Source organism: Lonchura striata, chromosome 1 (genome assembly GCF_050655825.1).
Source record: "Lonchura striata isolate lonStrDom1 chromosome 1, ASM5065582v1, whole genome shotgun sequence".
NCBI lineage: Eukaryota > Metazoa > Chordata > Aves > Passeriformes > Estrildidae > Lonchura > Lonchura striata.
Genome location: NC_140703.1, coordinates 70,436,481 through 70,456,567, shown reverse-complemented (window position 1 = coordinate 70,456,567; position 20,087 = coordinate 70,436,481). Strand labels below are relative to the sequence as shown.

At 43.2% G+C, this 20,087-nt stretch overlaps 1 protein-coding gene across 1 annotated transcript in view; it reads right to left on the bottom strand.

Moving 5' to 3' along the window:
• The window catches only part of FLT1 (fms related receptor tyrosine kinase 1), a 116,950-nt gene extending 98,029 nt beyond the window's left edge, over positions 1 to 18,921 (bottom strand). The window contains exons 1-3 of the mRNA XM_021541982.4: positions 18,583 to 18,921; positions 3,705 to 3,801; positions 3,191 to 3,411 (exon numbers count right to left, since the gene is read on the bottom strand). Of these exons, the coding sequence (XP_021397657.3) occupies positions 3,191 to 3,411; positions 3,705 to 3,801; positions 18,583 to 18,640 (376 nt within the window). The 5' untranslated portion in view covers positions 18,641 to 18,921. The remainder of the gene's footprint in view (positions 1 to 3,190; positions 3,412 to 3,704; positions 3,802 to 18,582) is intronic.
• Positions 18,922 to 20,087: the final 1,166 nt, after the last annotated feature.

Below are 20,087 nucleotides of genomic sequence, written 5' to 3'. Positions count from 1 at the left end.
TGAGAAGTATTCTGTTCTGTGTTGCAGAAGAATTAAGATTTCACTCTTGTATATTACTAGCCAAAAGCAGTTTTCATCACAGAAAATAGCAACACTTCAACTTGAATCACAGTTTGCTTAAATTCATGCAAAAAATCTAACTCTGATATATCAATGTAATTGAACTGACAAGATTTTCTCTGTCATACAATGGGAGTAGAGAATTAAGAGTACTACATATTTTTGAAGACATTGAATGAGCTCTAGCAATTGAAAAGTGCCTTGGAGATAGTGGGACAAAGCAGACAGAAAGAAAAGCCCTTAGTATTGTCCCCAGGGAAATTTACATGGGATTCAGAACAGCCTGCTGATAATTTGGTGTTTCTTAAATGTCTTTATTCCATCATTATCTCTTTTCAAGGAGAAAATTCCCCATGCCTCACTGCAATGTATGCAGTGAGTGTTCATTGCAAATCTTTCCTTTTTACTGTTAGGCTGTATTTTCCCTTACAAAACAAATCTCTGAGCAGTTTTGGGTCTGAGACAGGGGAGAAATTGGCAAAAAGGCTTTGCTTCATTTCAGATTTTTTCCATGGCTCGGGGGGAAAGTCAGGCCATCAGTTTTCTGGAGGCAAAGATGAAGACTCTTAAGAGAATTAATTTCCCTTGCTTAATGTCTCAATTCCTGAGCTGTGTGGGGTCAAGAGTTGACGAGACACTGTGCACTCACTCCCCTCTGCAACTCAGTACTGACCTCTCCAGCTGAAAGAAGGGTGGTGTCAGGACTGGCTCCTCAAAGGCAAGTCACCAGCCTCCTTCTCCTTGACCCCCAAAAGCAGGACTTCAGAAATGCTTCAAGTCATCCTGGGGCCTATGGGACTTGCAGTCTCCTTCTCATTACCTTGTGTCTTGTTTTTTTCTATACCAGATATTTTCTGCTGTAGCATATGTTCATCACTGAACCAAAGAACTGGGTTTATTGTGGTCTGGTCTTTGGGCCTTTTTTTTTTTTTTTTTTTAATCCAGTTCATATTCAGTATCACTCCAATTACGGAAATGAAGAACATTTTTAAAACAATAAGTGATGACTTCCTGTACAAACAATATCAACTTTCCTGATTCAGATTCTGTGTTTGTAAATAGCAACTATTTGTTCTCATCTGCAGCATGCTAAGACATGGGAAACAGGCACCTTGGTGATCCACATGGAGCTAATATGGGAAATGGATTGACACAACGTCCTGTCACAGGAAACAATACAAAACTAGGAGGGACCCAAATTTCACAAATGTTTATTTCCTAAACACCCACAAATTAATGCAAAGTAAAACTGAACTCGGGAAAGAGAGTCTTCACAGAGGATTTTGTTACCCTGGGACACAACTAACACTTCAATGTTAAGAAATTTGTTTTCAATAAAAATTATTGTCAAATCCAGAAAATTAACATGCCAGGGTAGTCTAAGGTTGCTACAGGTTTGTTCCTTAAACATTTTACTACTTTTTTGGCAATTAAGGTAGGAGGAGTTATAAAATCTAGCCTTCTCTTCAACAGTAACATCAAGATTTGTAACTGAATGTCCTTGAAAAACCAACAAAACCAAGACACTTAGGCAGCCTTCTTTAAATTATAAGAGGGGATGGAAGGACAAGGGTTGGCATGGGACTGTCATAAAACAATTTCTGCAATGATACATTTCTCTTCCATTGCTGTGTGAATTCTGCAGATAACCTTGGTTTACAATCATCTGATTGAAGGTGCCTTTTAGATGCAGGGAAGCCACATGCAAGTTGGGAGGCAGTGAAGAGGTAGAAGATAGGTTGTGTCTCTCATTTGTAAAAATTAAGGATCCAGAAAAATTAACTCTTCAAACAGGTGAGAGACCAAGAGAATGCAAAGGCATCCCTTGTATGGTAGGGATAGCAGAGAGGTCCTTCTCATGGGGTGAATGGAGAGGACTGTGGGTAGGTCTCAGACAGGGATAATATCTGAGGTGGGAGGTTCAAGAAGGTCCCGTGATAGGAAACTTGCAAAAGGCATCCAAGGAAATTGTACATTTCCCTAGCCTGCAGGCTGTTGGTCACTAAATGAATATCCTATTTTGGCTATTCTTCCATGGATGCATCTGTTGTTGGATTTACAGAGAATTATATGAAAAAAGTTGGGTGATGAAAACACTCTGCAGCATATTTCAGATGAGGAAAGTAGGATGAACATCATGAACAGCCAATAGTGCTCAAAAAAGCAACAAACAATAATGTGGAAATCTGTCTTATTTTCTATCAGCGTAATGAGAGGTCCACTTCATTCTGTTTTTTTCACAGTGCCAGTGTCGCTCTTCATATTACAAAATTAAAACAAAGGCTAATTCACTCTGATGTGAAGTCATTTGATGCAGCAGACCCAGAATCTGGAAAACTTCCAGTTGCACATTCTCTGTAATATGTGCTTTCAAAATTTGTGAGTCCTGAAATACTACAGTAATCTATTAATTTTACTCTGTAAAAATAAGGAAAAACTAAAGTATTAATTAAATCCCTAAAGTGTCAATAATTCATTATTCTATTGTTGTGTCTATTGAATTCAACTCTTCTCAGAAGTGTCTGATTAATACCCTGGAAGGAAACAGGATCAGAATGAAGTTTCTTTTATAGTCTAACTGATCTAATTCCAGCACTTCCTATACATTGCATAATACTTGCTTGCTGAACACAACTCTACGCTTAATTTGATTAAATTTATTCTAGATTTTTTCAATCTGTGTAACATGGATTACAGAAGACATTTTTAAATATGACTTCACATGCAAATAGTAATTTTCTGGAGAATGAGGCAAGTCAGTGATCTGACAGACAGCTTTAGCATACTTCAGTTGCCTAGAAATGACATCACATCCCATCACATAGGACATGGCTTCTGATACCTATTTCACATATTTGCTTGTAGTCCACTTCCATCTGGACTTGTGTTTTCTCTAGGCAGATGGATGGATTGGGTCTGTTTTTTCTTCATTTTTTTTCTAACAGATAAAAGACTAGCATTTGTATTTGCAAGATCTGAGAAAGCAGATTTTATACATTAATTGTCAAATTAACATTATGCAAGGCTGAAAATATTATTCAAAACTCAGCCACAGCTGAACTGCCTTCCTTTTCCACTTTGCTGTATTGCAGAACAAGTACCACAAAGTGTTAAAAAAACTTAATCTTACCATTAATAAATACATAGACTGTAGATTCCTTCTTCTTTTTTGCTGGACTTGTTGGGTATTTGCAGCTATAATTTCCAGTGTCACTTGCTTGAGTTCTGCTCAAGGTCAGACTACTGCAGGACTGCTTCCCATTCCTTCCACAGGCATATTTAATTACTTTCAGCCTTTTGCTATCCTTGCTAAGAGTTTCAGGCAAAGACCATGAATGAACCATTTCCCCCCTGCAAACACAGATAAGGAAGCAGAAACAATTATGTTGGGCTGCAGTTATATAGCTCCAGTTCCCAAGCTTTCTTTTTTATTATATCAGGCTATTTATGGGGTTCTCTTTTATCTTGTTTTCCAAAAACAACAACAGAAACAACAAAGAACTATTAAACAATTGCCATTGAAGTTCACTCCCCACCTTTCCCCACAACATAAGGTTTAATTTTTTTTCTAATTTCAGTTACAAAAAAAGAAAGTGTCAGGTGTATGAAGTCCCTGCTAAATTATTATAATCCAACTCAGTTACCTGCAGGTGAGATTTAAAGTCTGGCCGGCTTGAACAACGTGCTGTATGCCATTTATACTCAGCTCAGGAACTTTTAGTTTTGATCCTGAACTAGATCCTAGAAAAACAAAGAAAAAAAAAAAAAAAAAAAAAACACATTAACAAAGTTGAATAATTCTGCTTCCAGTACACTCACATTTATGCTGTTATACTGGAAAGGAAAAGAAAGCTGCCTCTCTCATCACACATATTCTCTTCCTTTGAGCAAAGTCCTGTTGCCCTGACTCAGGACTCAAATAACCTTCCAGCAACATTACTCAGGAAAGAAAACAGAATTGAAAGCTACCAGTCAATGACTTTGCTGTCAAATTTTTCACTGAACATATCATGAAGAAACTTGAGGACCTCATGGATCCACATCTAACTGAGGAAATGTGCCCCCAGCACCACTGGCTGCATTTCCTCAGGAAATATGGCCATGGCAGCCCCTTCAATAGGAAGGGTAAATTCAGCCACTCCCATGGCAAGAGCCACATACTGACACCTAAGATACCAAAATCCCACTGAAACAGCTTGCTGCAAAGCTGAAACTGATGTGGAAGGAGTGAAATGCCTTAAGGATCTTCCCTTTCTGACTGAAGGTGACAGCACACTTACTTATGGTCCCTCACCAGCTGTGGGCTTCCTGTCAACAAAGTAGCGTCAAAAGGTAGAGCTTTACAGTAAATTTTGAGAACAAGATCAAGACACTCTCCAGACTATATTTGTTGCATATTTGAGAAAACAAGCATGTTATTGTGGTCAGACCATTCTGGCATAGGTGAAACCTTTAGTGTCAGTATAACATGAGCTGGCTTAGGACAGCTGAAAACATCCAGGTGGGCTTTGCAAAGTCTACATGGAGGCATTTTTAAGAAGACCATGAAAAAGCCCCATGGTCAGACCACCAGAAAAATATGAGATCTTCCCTCTCAATAAGTGCTGGCTGGAAAGACATAATGATTTATCTTTGCCCTATAATAGGCTATGGCCACAAAAGCTTTCATGGCAAGCTGACAGAAGAACATGCCTTAGGGAAGAAGCACTGCTTGATCCATCCCACTGCCCTTACATTGACAGCAAAATGTTCTAGAAGCTGGGAACACAATGTAAAAATATTTCAAAACAGTTAAAAGTTGAAAACCAGTTGTAGTCTAATCAGGACTCAAGTGTAATTTATAAAGATTTCAGCGTTGAGAGAGAGCAACAGCAACTAACCCAAACCACTTTACTCCAAGAGAAAGTATAGCCTTGTCAACATATGGGAGAAACCCCATCTCATAGTAAAGGGTAATGCAGATTTTTCTTCTATAACTCAATAGCTAAATTTCAGCTTAACTATTTTAAGTCCTACCAAGAAGTCTCTGCCACAGCCAAGTATGAAGAGCTGTATGCACCAAACATAGTAGAAATACATAGCCCGTTTTTTTGGGCTACATATCACCCATCAGGAATGCCTCCCTCTTTTGTTGACTAGAGAAGGAACTTCCAGATGCCAATTCCTGCTGAGATTGGTGATTAAAATTTGGATGCATAAACACATCAAATTCAATGGCTGTTCCAAATTCAGGAACTTTCTTTTAGCCAGGATATCTTACTTAAGTTGTGGGTCCAGTAGATTTTGATATATTCTATCATCTGTGCCAATTCAAAACAAGATTTAAAGGGTACACTGGAACACAGATGTAAACAAAATTACAGCTTACTTGTACAAGCTGCAAGCAAGGGCATAACAACTTTTCAGGATAAAGAGGTCTTCTGGACTGCACCTCAAATAACACCATAGATTTGAAATATGAGACTATATGTATACACAGACTTCCTCTGCAATTTATCTAGACAATCATATTTCTAACTAGAAATTAATATATTCTGGCAGCTGGTAAGAGGGGAGAAAAACGGTGTAGCAAATCTTTGAATAAGTAATTGTTATGTGATATGCATTGCAAACATACATTTCTCATGCCTGCCCTTTAGGAATCTCAACTCTCAAGGGCTGGTTCCCCCAAAGAGTGCTCTGTGCTTTTATGGGATAGTCTCCCATAGATGCTTACAGTCTCTGAGTCTTCTCATTCACCATTCTGAAGGAATGCCTCTGAGGCTAATCACTGAGAAATTGAGATAAGATGTTACAACAGCCTAGGCAGCTTCTTGGAGAGCAACCCAGGCACTCTGGTTGAGAGGGTTTGTCAACATCCTCAGTTAAACAATCTGATGGTTTTGTGAAACTCCCACATTTCCTCATTTCATTTGCATTCCTCTTGTCATCCCAGAATTGAAGGGTCAGATGCTCTCCCAAGAAGGCAGAGTTTATATTCAGCTTTATGAATCTTGGTTTTTACTTCGGGGAAAAGTTGACCTCAAGCTTCCCTGAACTGCTCCTTATTTGAGGCCCTGGAAAAGCTGAAAGCATGCAACAGTGTTTACAAGCAGTTCAATATGTATGAAAAAAACATCAGTGATAGTCTGCCAGAGGAAACAATTGGGATCAAAACCCAGCTGCAGCTGCTAGAGCTGCAACACTCAACCTAGTTGATAGAGAGCAACATGTAGCTTTCTTCCTATGTAAAACTGGTGGGAAAGTGGAAAAATCCATGTGAGTGACAGGTGTTGACATCAAGACAGGAGAGTGAGTCTGCAGTGCCTGGTCATGCCTGCAGTGCTGAGGGATTGGCTTTGCTCGGCACTGGCGCTGCACCGTGCCCAGGAGCAAAGCCAGTCCTGCAGCACCATGCCCATGCCGAGACCAGCCCTGGGAATGTGGGCTGCTGCTCTTTTCAATGTCTGCCAAAGGTGACGAGCAAGAAACCATCATAAATGTTACAAGGTTTTTATCTTCATAACTTTACAGTGATATAAACAAAGATGTGAAAACCTTAAGATCTAACTTAAATGAAGCATATGAAACAAGTCAACCTGGAAGCCTAAATGTCACATCTGCCTCAGAGTTACTAAAATCAAAGAAAAAATATAACAAAGCCATCTACATTTTCACTCCCATCTTGTAGACAAAAGAGAACCCCAGATATACTAGACACATACTCAAGCTTTTGCCCTTCTACACATTTTACATATATCTAAAAGACAGCACAGTATTTATAAATATTGTGTGTGGGATCTTAAGGAGTGCTTAGTATTTGTCTAACATTGACACAACCTAGCATTTCATCATTGATTTCAAGTACATTTTAGACACTTAACTCTAGTAGTTAATCGTATTCACATTCAAGACTTAATGTCAGTGTCTTTGGCAAGATCTACAAGCCTGGTTATTTATTAATTTATTTAATTTTTCACTAACAAAAAACAGAAATCCTATTTCAAGCCAATGTTGTTGTTTTTACAAGTATGGGACACAATGCTTTTACCAGCAAGATGCTATGTCTTAAAGAAAAATAGCTTTATTTGACATCCTATCAATTCATGGGTCATTAGCTTCCTTACGTATTTAAATGCTTCAAAACCAATGCAGAGTACAAATGCAATAGAGTTTGACGTGTTTACCAGGAAAGAAAAAGGAAGGAGAATAGCAGGGAAATTCCTACTGTCAATATTTAGAAGCAGATTATGCCTTCTATGTACCTTCTGTGGGCATTTTACTTGACACTGTCTTTTCTGAAGGATCATGGCTCAACAGGACACATTCACTTATCATTGTGCCTGTCACTAAGCGACCATCAGCAGCCTACCCTCACACTGACCTACATTGAGGAGTGCAGCTTCTTTTCATGTGACAACAAGAGAACTAATTAATCCTGATAACTGAGGAATCTCCTCCCATGGGGAAAGGGGTGATTTTTTTGGACACATTTTATTTGTTATGGAAGGCTTATTAGATGCATGTGAAAGTCAGTCCATGGGGTTGCTTAATTAATGAGCAAATGTTAATTTAGATTGCAAAAGTTAGCCATCCTATGTAAAGTAAGGGGAGGATAATTTTTTTTATGAAAGCAGAGAATAATCTGCTATTTTTCAAGGAAAAAAAATCTTTCTTCCATTAACTTCTACCCCACAAAAAAGCTGTTCCTCTTCCAAATTAAGTAAAGAAAAATATGAATTATCTGATAACCAAAAACCCCTCTGATCACAGGTCATGATAAAAAGATAAAATAAATGAACATGCATGTATTTTCCCAATATGATATGTGTCCACTTCCATAGACAAATGAGTAACCATGCACACATGATGAACCTTCCACTGATTTCTGCTAAATCTTGGATTCTCTTAAAAATGATAGACTGGCTGAACTCAAAATTGGGCCATCATCTGGTTTATTATTCCCATTACAATTTTCCCAGTTTCTACTTTTAAATTTCTTTTCATACACATAGAATTTCTGCTACCTTTGACTAAAGAAAGGAAATCCAAAAGCTAGCTTTTATGACTAAATTTTAAAAATTACAGTATTAGAAGTCAGTATAAATTTCCCTGAAGTTAAGATGACTTCTTGACATCTTTTCCATAATTTGGGACTGTGACTGTCCTCCAGCCACTTCTGTTATCCTCAACATGTTGACTAATTTTTTTTCACCTGCACAATGAGAGGTTGAGGAGAATGATCAGTTTATCTTTGCAACTTCAGTGTGTACAAAGAATCTGACCTTCTGGGTTTCAAGTGCCATCTGTGGGCAATAAAGTTATCCATCATGAAGTAATTGTTTCAATCACTGTTGGATTTGCAAATGTTTTACCCCTTGTGAAACATAACTGAGCCTTTGAGGGTTTTACCAGCAAATATAATTTCCTTCTGATTCAAACGTTCAGCAAAAATGTACTTTGTAGGGGACACTCCTGCACTGGAAGGAGAGGACAGGTTATTTCTTAACAGGGTCTCCACCTCTCTGTGCTGTTTAAAACATCCATCATTCAATTCAGGTACAGCCCAGGACTTTACTCTTGCTTCTGAGCATTTCCCTATGAGTCATTCTGCTGAAGGGAATGGGAATGCCCACATGTGTACAACTAATAAGCAACTTCAGTCAAAATGTAAAGGAACACAACAGTACCCAGTGGGTTGACATTTCACTGAAAATGAGCTGACTCTGCCTTGCAGCAGCACCTTAACCAGAGCATGGCCTCTAGCTAACCTCAAATGGACGATATGGTTTTACTCCATTTTGTAAGGAAACCAGGAATATAGGTGTTTTTCTTTTTTTTCAGAGCTATTCCCAACAAGCTATTGTATTACCATTGCTTTATAAGTTTCTTCAATTAATTCTGTAAGTAAATATAACTATTTTTTTGGTCAAACTGTTCTACCTACCCACAATAATTGCAATTACATCATGATGAACCAATTCACTCTATTAAAAAAGAAAAGGTATATATAGAGAAGAAGAACTCATGGTCAACTCTTAAGAGCCACCGAAAGTTTCAATTTACATCTGACTATATGAAGAAGTCTAGACCAACAGGTCCTTCTAGTTTAATAAACACTGAGTCTCTCTTCAGCATTAATACTTGCATTTATAAAGACAGCATAAAAGACAGGAGAATTTTTAGGGAGAGTTGTCTTAAAACTTGTGTGGTGAATGGAAAAGAAAATCTGTTTTCCTGTTTGATGTGTAACTGTCTGTCCTGGTCCAGCTGCAGAACTAGAGGGAGAAGGGACCACCCTGGCTAATGAAGTTTTCTGCTTCTGTAGGTGCTGGTGGCTAGGAAGAACTGCTGCTGGAAGGAGACACTCTTCTATCCCCATAGCATCAATAGCCCCCATCTCATCTGTCACCTGGGTTTCTGATGCTCAGGTGCAGGCAAAGAAGGCAGCACAGCCTGGTTCCTGCTCCTAGGGGTAAAAGCACCCTCTCCATTGCCTATACTTAGAAACAGGCTCCAGAAAAGACCTACAGTGCCAAACCATGAGCCACCCTGAGACTCAAAGTTGTATCTCCAGGTCTTTCAGATGCCATCTAAGTCCCCATTCTAAAGGAAATCTCACTGTCATCTAATTTCACAGCATTTCTCTGAAGTAAATCCAAACTTCACACCTGAAGCCTGCAGAAGAGAAACTAGGGCAGCCTAACTGTGAGAGACCAAGGAGGTGTGACTTTGTCCCAGGCTGACATTGATAATGGTCCAGATGAGCAAACTCATGATCTGAAGCAGGAAAATGTAACCACTATTTCTACTGAAGCAGAAATCTGCATGCCAATTAAGCACCATGGGGATTTGCAAGTGTTAATAGATACAGGTCCCTGGACTCAGAGGTAGTTTTGCATTTGTTTTCTTTTGGTTTCTGTGCAAAGAGAGGCACCATGTGTGCTGGTGCATAGCTAGCAGACAGAAACCCACTCAGGCTCAAGTTCTATCACTCCTTAACAGAGCCATCACTTGCACGTATCCCTGTGGTGACTGAAAGTTTCCTTTCTTTTGCATTCAAGACCAAGAAAACTATTGCATGTTATTTACTTAATACGTACACCGTACACATAAAGGCACAAATATTACCAGTTCATTGGTTCATCCCTTTCAGGTCCAAAAGAGACATTCCATTCATCTAGTCTGATGTTTTGCAACACATCCAAGTGATTTCTGGATCAAAGGTTTATGTTTCATCAATCTCAACTATAATGTAAGAATTTAAAGTACAATTTGGACATAAAAGTCAGCCAAAAAAAAAAAAAATAGGTTAGGCAAAGCTGGGATGCTTTATAATACACACCATTAGTAGAGTCTGAATAGCATAAGGTTGGTAACAGTAGATTAAATGATCTCTGGGCAGACTAAAAGCCTTGACCATGACTCCATGCTGTGGAACTAAAATCAGTCAGTAGGGAAAATAGATGTGCAACTGCCCAAAACAGACCTTCACAGGCATAGAAAGGTATTTGAACAAGTGTGTCCCTTCCTTTTTAGTTCTAGATCTCAGAGCAAGTTAAAATTTATTTGTTCTCTATGCATTTGCTGTTCCTAGATGACTATACAAGCTGCTGTAAGACTAAATGTTATAGAGCCAAAGCAAAACATCCAGTTGCTAAAAATAATACAATAGTTCTGTTCTTCATTTACACTTGTGAGCAGTACACACTGTCATGCCAATACGGCCAGTAGCTGCAAATGTAAACAAGTATCTATTTCCCCAATAACTGCCAAATGTTTTGTCAACACTTGCTCTAGTTAAGTCAGGTTGGTTTTATAGACATTTGTGGTGAAATCTTTCTAACAAAGAGAAGGGAAAGATTGTTCATTTAAAAAACGTAAATGCAGAAATTAAACAAACTGAAACCTCAGCCAGTTATTTGACATAAATCTCATTCCAGTTACTACCAATTGAAATTATTGACATTTCCCATCATATCTGGGCAACCAAGGCCATGCAGTTCCATGTTTTGTGCCCCACAAGACCCACTTGAAGGCCCTTGCTTCTCCAGCTCATAAAATCAGCCATAAGTGCAAACTTTTTCTTTCCCACTGAGGACATGGAATTGAAAATGGATATCCAAATGCACAGTCTGACACATCCATTATGAACCCTTGTGGGACCACTTTGGTAAACCACACCCAGAAGGCAAAAGACACACATAAATGTGATGTGCATTGAGACAAGAAGAGAAATACCACAGTTGCATCCACCTTAGTCTAGTCTTCACTCCAATGGAGTAAATGCACAGCTTAAAAACAAAACAGGTCGGCTGAAGCTGGTAACACCAGAGCTAGCCTATAGCAACACTTCAGTACAAATCCAGGTGGCTCTCATACCCCTCCACACCTTGTTGTGCCTGTCCTGGCCCCTGCATGGAGATCCTGCTCAGGCCGTTCAGATGAGAAGTGGCTGTGACTCCATCATCTGCCCAGCCAAAGGGATGCCATGAGATCAGCCAGTGGCACTCACCCAGGAGTGCCGTTTTGTGCCTCCACACACAATTCAGCCTGTGCTTCTCACACAGCGCAGAGAGCCCCAGAGCCCCATCCAGACTATGACTGTAAGTCACCAGGTCAACCTACTGACATGTGCCAGCAACCATGGTGCTTCTGCTCTAATGCTACCATGACAGATCCTAGCACATAATGAGCAGTTCAATATTCATCAGAAAAGCTTATCCCATTAATAAGTGAACAGGAAAGTATTGATATGGTATAAAGAGAAAGCAAGTACACTAAAATTGACAGAAAACCAATTTAGAATTCCTAGGCATTTGGTGTAAAGATGTAGATTTTCTTGGCCAAACTAAATCTCTTTACCAGTGTGAAACTTAAAATTTGTAACAGATTACCTGGCAGGACATGTGAAGCAATATAATAGGACTGAAATGGAAGGCTTTCATAAAGCCTTCAAACTGCCTACCTGCCAGTAATCTACCTGCTCAGCCAGCAACACAGGCCTGTCAAATTCATCTGGGGCTGTAGTAATCACTAAGCTGTAAGCACAGAAACAAATTAGGAACTGTGTAAAAGAAAATATAAAGCAAATACACTTTGCTGAAGGCTGCTGGTTATTATTTCCATTGTTACAGCTGAACTGTCCTGTAGTGCTCCAAGACAAAAAGAAAAGTCGGGAACCAACTTTCCATCCACCCCACAAAAACCTATAAAGCAGAGCTATAAGTAAAGCCCCTGGGTTTAAAACAAGAGCAAGTAAATAATGCAGCACAACAATTTAAAATAGAGAGGTGAGAAGAACTGGAAAAGTCTGCGCAGAGGAGTCCCTTGCAATGTCTTAGGAGCAAAACCCACTTTGCTGTTAAATGACATCTAAAGCACCCAGTCTACGGAGGTAGATGCAGATGCAGAAATCTTCTGGCAAGATTGCTTATGGCTCAATTACATCGGGAAATGACAATTACTCATGCTTATAAAATAGATAAGGATTATCATCAATTGCAGCACTGCATGAGACAAAGAAAGGTGTCCCAAACTCTTGCAGCACAACAGAACAAAAAAGTTCTGTCTTATATAGTTTAATGTGATTTATTTCCACCATATAATATCCACTTGCATAAACATTGACAATAACTAAATTTTACTTTCCTTGACCCTCGATCCCATGGTTTCTTACGAAATACTATTCAATTTTAGATCATACTACCAAAAAAAAAAAAAAAAATCCCCTCTTAAGAATTTTTATTGGATAACTGCTTCCTGCAAGGCTTCATGAACCTTTCCTGAAGATGAGATGCTGGACACCACTAAAGACATTACATGAAACTAAAAAAGCCCTTGTCTGATCCAGGATGGCAACTCTTACGCTTCTGTTAACATTCATCTATGGTGATCCTGATCAGAGGTTTTTCCATAGAGGAATGACAATGGGAACAAAAGGGGTGAATTCCTTCATTCTGTGTCAAGGAAGAATCCCACAGGAAGGACGCTTAAGTGAGCTATGTGAAATTGTGAAATTCCTCTCATGAAACGCCCTCAAACTCATCCCTTTTTGCACCCCACGCACTAAGCAGGGGGTCTGTTCCCAGAGCACAGGCTTCCTGAGAGAACATCGGAGGAGCAGAGACATCTGCTCACAGGTCCCTGGCTCTCAAGAACCACTGTGCCCTGCCTGCTTCACCCACTTCCAGCCATGGAGTGGGAATAATGGCACCGCATTGCTACAGCATCTTCAACACACTGAAATCCTAGAAGCAACTGTCCTCTAACCCCTTGCCCATTCTTCAGCTGCTCCAACAGAAAAGAGAACCTTGTCTCAAGGCCATAACTCCAAAAGAAGGAATACAATTTAAAAAGAAGTTGTATTGCTCAAGTACTTAGTAACACATACCAGTGCCTGCTGGAAAAGCAGACCCACAACTCAGAAAAGTCATGCCAGGAGAAGTAGGTGTCAACCACATCTCACTGAATTATGCTCTAAATATGTTACAGGGATAAATTAACATTGTGGATATGGATTTCGGTAATGAAAAATCAACTGTGATTTGAGGGGAAAACAACAGAGGGAGTAAAACTAGCTCACCATGAACATGAACCTTTTCCTTCAGCATTAACACAAGACAAACCAAAGTGTGAGAAAGATGATTAATTAATCTATTAACTGTTGCACAAACATCTGTAATGGTCTTGAATACACTGATGCACCACTAGCTAAATTATCCTTCTCTTCATCTTCAGTCTGGTATATCTCCACTTACTGTGCCACACAAAAAACACCCCAAATGCAAGCATGTCAATGCATAAGAAACAGTCATCCACATTCCCTGTCCAAATTTCTCCATACATCTCAATGGCTCAAGTTTCAGAAAAAAGTACCACTGAAATCTATAGGGCAAAATCTCTTTGCCCTTGTTGTTAGTTTCTCAATCTGTTAGCATTTTGCTTAGTTCCATCATGAGCTCATTCTGCTGGTCACAAAGGCACGATATTATGCTATGCCTGGCTCTGGAGAGAGCACTAATGACTGCATTTTCACTTTCCAACTCCTGCTTGCAGCACGGTTCTTTCCTTTAAGCTTTCTTCTAAGTTCTTTTTTTTAAATTGGGATTTATGCAGAACTGATCTCCAAACATAGGAGAATTAAATTGAACTTCTGCATCTCAGTAAGAGAAAACTGTGTGGGCACCTCCCAGACAATCACTGGACCAATTTTAGGATAAGCAGTTCCCCATGATGCATCAAGAAGTCAGACCATTTCCAGCTGAGAATGCTTGGGAAAGGTTGCTTCCCAGTTGCAGGAATATATGCAGTGAGGATGCATCATAAGGGCAAAGAGAGAAGAGATGGTTCTGTCTGTGGGTAGAATTGATGCACAAATATGTACAGAAATGCTTCTTTACACTCTCACAAATATTGAGAAAGGGAAAAAATAAGATACTACTGAGGGCAGGGATGAGATCTAAAGATGAACCATGTTGTTGGAGGGAGCAGATTGCTCCTTGAAGGTCTCACACCAACAGGAGAGACTTGTTTCCAAGAGCAGAGGTGACTGTGATTGGGCATTTCATGCAAAACCTACTCTTGCAGCAGTCTTGCTTTCCATTCCCTCTGGGCCTGCAGCAGGAAGTCTCAAACCTGACTCTGGGGGATTCAAGGGAACAATTTTGCCGCTAAAGTCCCACCACAGCCCCTCTGCACACAGACTTCTTAAACACTGAACCTTAACTCTCATCTGCTTCTGCTGAGATTCTCCTTTTCCCAATCTCAGTCGGACATGAAAACTAGCAAGCTGATAAAGAGTGTGCTGGGAGTTTCCAAACCACATTAAAGTGTAAGGACTTATCAACTGTCCTGCAAATCTGGACAATTTCCTTTTGTCCTATACACCCACACAGTGTGAAAGGCTACTGGTTTCAGTCTTTGAAGCATCTGACAAAAAATAGACATCTTGTTTGTTATTGTTTGGATGTAAAAAAATCTCAAACACCACCAAAAAACCTCTCAAATCTCCTCAAAGGCAAAGTTTTAGGGTTCTAAATATATTGAGTGCTTCTGGATATGAGGATCTTTACTACAGCACATGCTAAGTCCTGATTTCATCCAACACAAAGTGTAATATAGAAGATGATACCCAGCCTAAAGGAGTTGCACCAGATTTACACCAGCTGTAAGATAGTGAAATCTAGTTTTGTGTGGAGCTTTTTTTCTTTAACTATATCAGAAAGTTTGATGCTTTAACCCCATACACACCGTACATTTTTTAAAAATCTCTGTTATATTGCAGTCCCTAACTCTTCTCCTTTATGTGAATACAGTTCAGAATTTTTTAGGGAGCCCTGTTCCTATGAAGAAGAAGTGGGAAAGACAGTTTTTCTCAACTTTGTTAATAACTCTAGCCCTTATCCCAAATCAGACCATTCCATCTGTGTTGGCTTCAGCAAGTATTCAAATCAAATTGAAATCTTAATATATGAACTTCCATCTGAACAGCACTTTCAGAGAAGTCAGGGTTAGTCATTGCAAGAAATTAACCTCAGCACTGATTAGATTTGACCTGGAATTTCTTCCTTCACTTTTTCCTTCTGGCCATGAAGCTGAAAAGTTGGGGATTTTGATGTTCTAGTTGCAACTGAAATAATGGAGATCATATAGTGCTGTTCACAGATAAGACTGTAGTAGAGTCTACTATCATTCTAACTGCAAATTGTGAGGTTCCACTTATGTGAGGAAAGCCAAAAATACAGCCAAGCCATCAGTTTATGTTTCTGGAAACATGGTGTATAAGCCTTGATCCAGGCTGCAGAGGCTGATGTTCCCAGGGTTTAAACACAGTCCTTCACAATCCCAAATGCTAGTGATTAAAATTATAGCAATACTATAGTAATAATTATAATTATGGCAATAAAGTTGAGGACTGGGAGATTGAACTGAATACAACAACCGCATATTCATGTTGACTGTTATGTGTATAATCATTAGCAAGCATATGCAATATAATTTGTGGAATAAATAATTATAAGATATAAAGAAAACATATTTGAATTCTATGCAAAACTGAGAAAAAAAGTATTGTTCTTTCCCAAGTTAACAAAATATGTGTGTGCACAAGAGAGCTGAAGTGCCCAACACTCACATGTCAAATGCATTTAATTTCCTTAATCTCATTTTTCAAATGGGTACTCTCAAAGCTTGTAGGCTGCATGTTGCTTTGGGTAATTTTAAATTATTAAGTAGATTTATATGAGCTGAAAGACCTCCTTCTGTCTCCTCCTTGTGGAGGTATTTTTAGGTTCTTTCTGAACCACTGACTATTTCTGAGAGTCTCCCCTAGAACCTGTCAGTAAATGGAAGCTCAGCAGGCACCTGCAGAGATTGAATTACAAGAGGGGACCAGTGATTAATTGAATTGCATCAAGAGCACTGGAAATGGAAAGTGCTGGGCAGCCTGAGTAAGAAATGTAGGTAAATAAGCAGTGAAGGAGGGTGAAATGGGAGGAAAAGTACAGAGATGTATGGTACAAAACATTCCCCCACTTCAACAATAACTTTCAAACTATCCATGCAAATGCAACTATGGAGAGTTCTGCCAGTGGTCCAGAAGAAGCATGATCAACCTATTTGAGATGTCCAAACAAAGCTGAGCGAGAATGCTTTTCTAGAAAGCAAACAAAAAAAGCCCAAGAAAACCAATGAGTCTGAAAACATTTAAATTCTGATTTGAGCACAATCTCTTGTACATGGGGAAGATATGAACTTCCAGGAAAATGGTTGTAAGGGCACCCAGACAAACTAGAGAATAAACTTTCCAACACCTACAGCACCTGAGCCAGCCATTGGGATGTTTGTCCCCAGTACCCAGAGCCCCTGGCTGTCCCCTAAGCAAGCAAGCTTTTCCCACTGGGATTGGTCTAGGGTACACATGAACAGGAAGGTGAAGCAGTGTCTCTCTCACCACCCCTGGCGCAGAGAGTCCACCCTATCCCTGGGCAGTGGGCTTGCCATGATCTGCACAATGGAAAACCTTTCCGACAGGAAGGAGGAAGCCAGTCCCCTAGCAGAGCTGGTCACTGCAGGAGCCCATGCAGGAGCAGGACGCCGAAGTTCGGACTCAAGCTGTGAAGGAAGCCTGGCAAGGATCTCAATCCACATTTCCTGTATCCAGGGTGGGTGTCCCATGCCTGTGCCTATTTCATCTTGGGCATGAGAACCTCCTAGGCAGAGACAAATAATGTGGGGAAATTAGCACTTTCCTGGGGAAAAGAAAAAGGAAAGAGAATGTAGAACACCTATATATCTGTATCAAAGCTGATGAATCAGCACTTCCCGAGCAGGAAAACGTCTTGTCGGAGCGGCCCCTCCAGCTCTCCTCCCGGGCAGCCTCAGGCAGCGGGACGGCTCCCGTGGGCTCAGCGGCGCGGAGCACACCGAGCCCCGGCCACTCGCGAGGGACCGCGTGGCCGCGGACCGCAGGAACGCTGGCCTTGACGGCTGTCCCGCGGGAAGCCCGGCTTTTCGCTTCCCCAGCCGGGGTTTGTGCTCGCTCCCCGCCGGCCGCCGGCCCCTTTCTGCCGAGCGCCGTCCCCGCGGGAGCGGCCGCGGCCGTGCGCGCTGCCCGGGCGGGACACGCGGAGCCCGTGCGCGGACAGGCTGCGGGAGCGCCCATCGCCTCTCTCCGCGGGGCATCCCCGCAGGTCACCGGCCCTGCCGAGCCACGAGCCCACACGGCACCGGCCTTTGCCCGGCCACCACGCACACCCCTGCTCTCAGGTGACCAGCCACATAACGCTGGGGCGCACTGCCCACCGCGGCGCTCCGGCCCACGGAGACTGGCTCTTGGCTCAAAGTAAAATAAAACTCAGTTAAGAATATCAAATCTGCAATGATCCATCCCCATCAATGCGGGATGCAGGCACCGGAGAGCAGCTCCACCCCACTCTCCAGTAAGACCCGGCAGCCAGCCCCGCACGGAGCGCCACCGGTGCTCCGCCGACCTGCTCAGGCGGGAGGCAGCAGGACCTCGATTTTTGCGAAGAAAAGGTACAGCTTTGCCGCTTCACGGGCAGAACGGGGACACTTGAAAACAAAATGCGGAGAAAAGAAGCGTGCCCTGGAACCAAGACATGCTCTCGTTCCGTGATGCACTGGTTCGGACAACTCCCAATGATGTACGGCGGTGCCCTGTGCCCGGGAGAGGCTGGCCTCCACGCCACCACTGCCTTGCGGGAGAAGCACCACGGCTCCGCACCGCCGGACCGTCCGGGGAGCTGCTCCCCGGGCACGCCGATGGGGATCCGGAGCATAACGACAGCTCGGGGATGCGGCGCTTCTCCGCTCCCTGGAAAGCAGGGATCACTTCCCCGGCCCTGCTCAGAGGAGAATGGCGAAGGAGAGGCAGGTGCCCGCCGGCTCCAGCCGACAAGCGGGGTGTGGCGGGACCGGTCAGGGGCGCGGGAGGCGCAGCCGACGAGGCTCATCACTGGGGGCCCGTCGCGGAGATCTCGGCGCAGAGCGGGGTCTGACCGCGTACCAGCGGTGCCTTACCTGCGAGCAGGAGGGCGGCTCCCAGCAGCACGGTCCCTGAGAGCAGCTGGCGGGGCATGGTCCTGCCTGCGGGAACGCAGGGCTTTTTCCCTGCCGACGGCAGCGAGGCAGGGGCAGAGGCGCCGGCTGGGATCCGACGGGCTCTCCTCGTTCCCGGGCGCTTCCCGCGGTGGAGGAGATAGCGGCAAAGCGAGGCGCGGAATCGGCATCCAGCAGCCCCCGAGTCCTGCCCGCCCGCCCCGGCCCGGCCCGACCTGCGGAAACGGAGTATCCGCTGCGGGCCGCCCTGCCAGCTTCACCTCCCGCGGGCATCAGATACCCGCCAGCCCCAGCATCGCTGATTTATAACTTCTCCACCCCTTGCCGCGCACCCCTCCGCCCCCCCGCCCACATCCTCCTTCGGGAGCACGCCCTCGCCGGGACGCGTCCCCCGCCCGCTCGCCCGCCCGCCCGTCGGCGGGCACGGTGTCGCTGCCCCGCGGGTCTCCCAGTCCCGGACACCCCCGGCCCCCAGGGAGCCGGGCCGTGCCGTCCCTCCGGAGCCCGGCTCTGGGCTGCTTCCAGCCGCCGCGGCCGCCGCGCTGCTGGAGCGGGCAGCGGGACTCGTCGCTCGCACGTTGCCGTGCTCCTCTAGGCAGGGTGTGAAGCGGACTTGGGATTCCTGGATGAAATGCTGAGCGGCGGGGTCCCGGTGTTGCGGAGACCCTCTCCTGCTCCGCAGGAAAACTTCGACAGCGCCACGTCCCGCCACCGGCTGCCGAGCCCGGTGCCAGGTCGGGCGGGGGCCATTTACAGCCCCTCCCCGGCTGCCCGGCGCGATGCTCGGAGTGCCCAAAGCGCTGCCCGTGCCCCAGGCGCCCGAGACTCCATTCCCCACCTTCCTTGGGGAGAAGGAGCCGTGGGGCAGATCGCTCTGTGCGGGGCCTGACCCAGACCACCACGGGTCCCCAGCCAGCAGCACTGAGAGCGCTCAGAGCAGGGAAGCCAGGAAGGGGCAGCACTGGCTAAGGATGCTTAGGAAGTCTGCCCTGCCAGCTCCCCTGCTGTCCTTCACTGAGTCTATAACATCCAGGGCAGCGCTGGAAATATATTTCTCCTCTCACCCATGCACATACCACGTTTCCCATACATGTTTTATTTTGTGAAAGATCAGCAGAGAGCCCATGACCGCAAAGTTCAAGGCCCGTGTTTCCACTTTTCCCCTGTTGAGCCAGAAGAAACGCTGTTGCATGAGCCAGATCTTCAGTTTGACCCACTGTGGCCCTTTCTATATTTTTATACTATGAAATAAGTCACAAGAATATGTTGGGGCAGGTAAATGTGGTCATCCCCTTCTTACAGAGAAGGAAACGGAGGCGCATAGAGAGGTTAGGCAGCTAGTCCAAGGTCATAGGAAGCTGGTGACAGAAGACATAAATAGAACTCAGACCTCCCATGTCCCACCAGACCATCCTGTACAAGAAAAAAAAAAAAGAAGTTGATGTTGTTTTTAACTTGAGAAGTGT